The sequence below is a fragment of the Phlebotomus argentipes genome, unplaced genomic scaffold (assembly GCF_947086385.1).
Source record: "Phlebotomus argentipes unplaced genomic scaffold, Phlebotomus argentipes genome assembly contig_15, whole genome shotgun sequence".
Taxonomy (NCBI): Eukaryota; Metazoa; Arthropoda; class Insecta; order Diptera; family Psychodidae; genus Phlebotomus; species Phlebotomus argentipes.
The window spans coordinates 17,896,824-17,898,696 of record NW_026776181.1 but is presented as its reverse complement, the minus strand read 5'-3'; the positions used below and the strand labels follow the sequence as shown (position 1 = coordinate 17,898,696).

General features: G+C 39.3%; 1 protein-coding gene across 1 annotated transcript; it reads left to right on the top strand.

Annotated features, from left to right (window-relative positions):
* Positions 1-412: 412 nt before the first annotated feature.
* On the top strand, positions 413-1,581 carry LOC132262043 (uncharacterized). Its single transcript, XM_059761163.1, has 2 exons — positions 413-552; positions 616-1,581. Exons 1-2 carry the CDS (start codon positions 544-546, stop codon positions 1,483-1,485), a joined length of 879 nt encoding a protein of 292 aa, XP_059617146.1. The 5' UTR covers positions 413-543; the 3' UTR covers positions 1,486-1,581.
* Positions 1,582-1,873: the final 292 nt, after the last annotated feature.

Here is a 1,873-nt window from a genome sequence, read left to right as displayed (position 1 = left end):
GTGAGTGAAGCGATTTTTGCCGCTGACGAATCTTGTCACGCGTAAAATTTCTTCTTTCTTACATTTCACAAGATAAACAACTTCTTGATCGATACTTGAGCACATTTGTGAGGTTATCTTAGAGCGCCAGAGACCAAGAATCTTTTGCATATCATATTTTGCAACATATTTCTTTATTGAGTGACACAATCAATACAGACACGTGCTTGTTGTCTGTGTATTTGCCACACAAACGTCACTTTTTCTTCACCAAGCGATGGAATTAATTAAAATGCTAACACGAGCATTATAAAAGTTCGATAACTTGTCATCTGATCGTGACGATCAGAATTGAATTAAGCATTCACACTTGTTCAGATTTCATATAAATTAAGCTCGTCGGCGTGGGGATCTCCAGATCAACTCTTTGCATGGCTGTGTTGAGGAAGACAGGTTTCTCGAAGACATAGGAATTGCCCAGATTAAGACATTATAAATACGATTGTCTCGTCGCAAGTTTCTTCACTGTGTAGTTGAACTTGAAGAAGACTGGGTGATCACAAGATGCTTTACGTAAGGAAAAATTAGTGTTTCTCTGTGGAATATTGTACTGAATTCGTTGATTGTTCTTCACAGATTGTCGTTCTCGTGTTATCAGTGGTGATTTTGCCTCAATCTTCAGCGCAATCGCCTGAGAAAGTTGATTGGTGTGGCCTTGAGAAGGATAATTGTGATCAAGATGTGGAACATGTTGCTTGTTTCGATCCAGAAACCGACCCAAAATTCTGTCATGATGTCAAATTACTCAAATTGACCGACGAAAATAGGCAGGAAATTGTGAAACGCTACAATGAATACAGAAATCGCGTTGCTGGCGGAGAATTTCCCGGCATTCCTTTCAATGCGTCGCGAATGATTCAAGTTAAGTGGGATGACACTTTGGAGTATTTGGCAGGAGTTGAGCTGCAAAGGTGCAAATCCAGCTACTTCTGTCGCGCCGTTCCTAATCGCCTGACGAAGACAGCTTATCAATATCACGAGTGGAATACCACAAAACCGTCCGAAAGATTGGGTCAAAGCTTCAGTGATTTTGACACGATGTTTGGAGGCTTCATCACGTCAGAATATGAATTCATGGACAGCCAGATCAATTGCAATGATCTCATTGTGGATGTGGAATCGAATAAGGTGCGACTGAAGAATGCGCCGCGCTGGGATCATTTGGATTTCTACTTGAAGAATATCGACGAGACAGCTTACATCTTCGGCTGCGCCATGGCTTACACGCCAACGTGGGAGGATCACGATGGACAGTGTGGAAAGGTGTACGTTAAGTACATCTGCAACTTCATGTTCACCGAACAGTACAGCTACAATACGCTGACCTACAATATCGGACCTGCGTGTTCAGAGTGCGAATCGAAGGGAATGCGTTGCAGCAAAGATTATCCAAATCTCTGTGAGATTTACAAAGAATCCTCTGGCAATGTTGTTGACAGTTCTTAGATTTAGTTTTTCGTCTGAGGACTTTCAATATCTTTCAGTTACTATATAAACAAGTGTCAACTACGTACTTTAAAGCTCTTAAATAATAAATAATTGTGCAAATTAATAAATGCATTGTTTACTTATTGCTACAAAAGATAAATTCAATTTTAACGGAGGATTCTCAGTACAATTCGTGCAATTTTATCCACTTTCTTAGTCAGATTAAACACAGATTTACAGAGCTTTGCAAAGTGTGAAGACAACAATCTGATGGTGACGTTTTATCAGTGTTGCCATCATTAATTTAGTGACAAAACATCTCTTTTCGTACATAATATACATGATGATGGCAAAGACTGGTTTTTCGAAAATATAGGAATTCTTTACAGATTGAAATGTTAAAAAT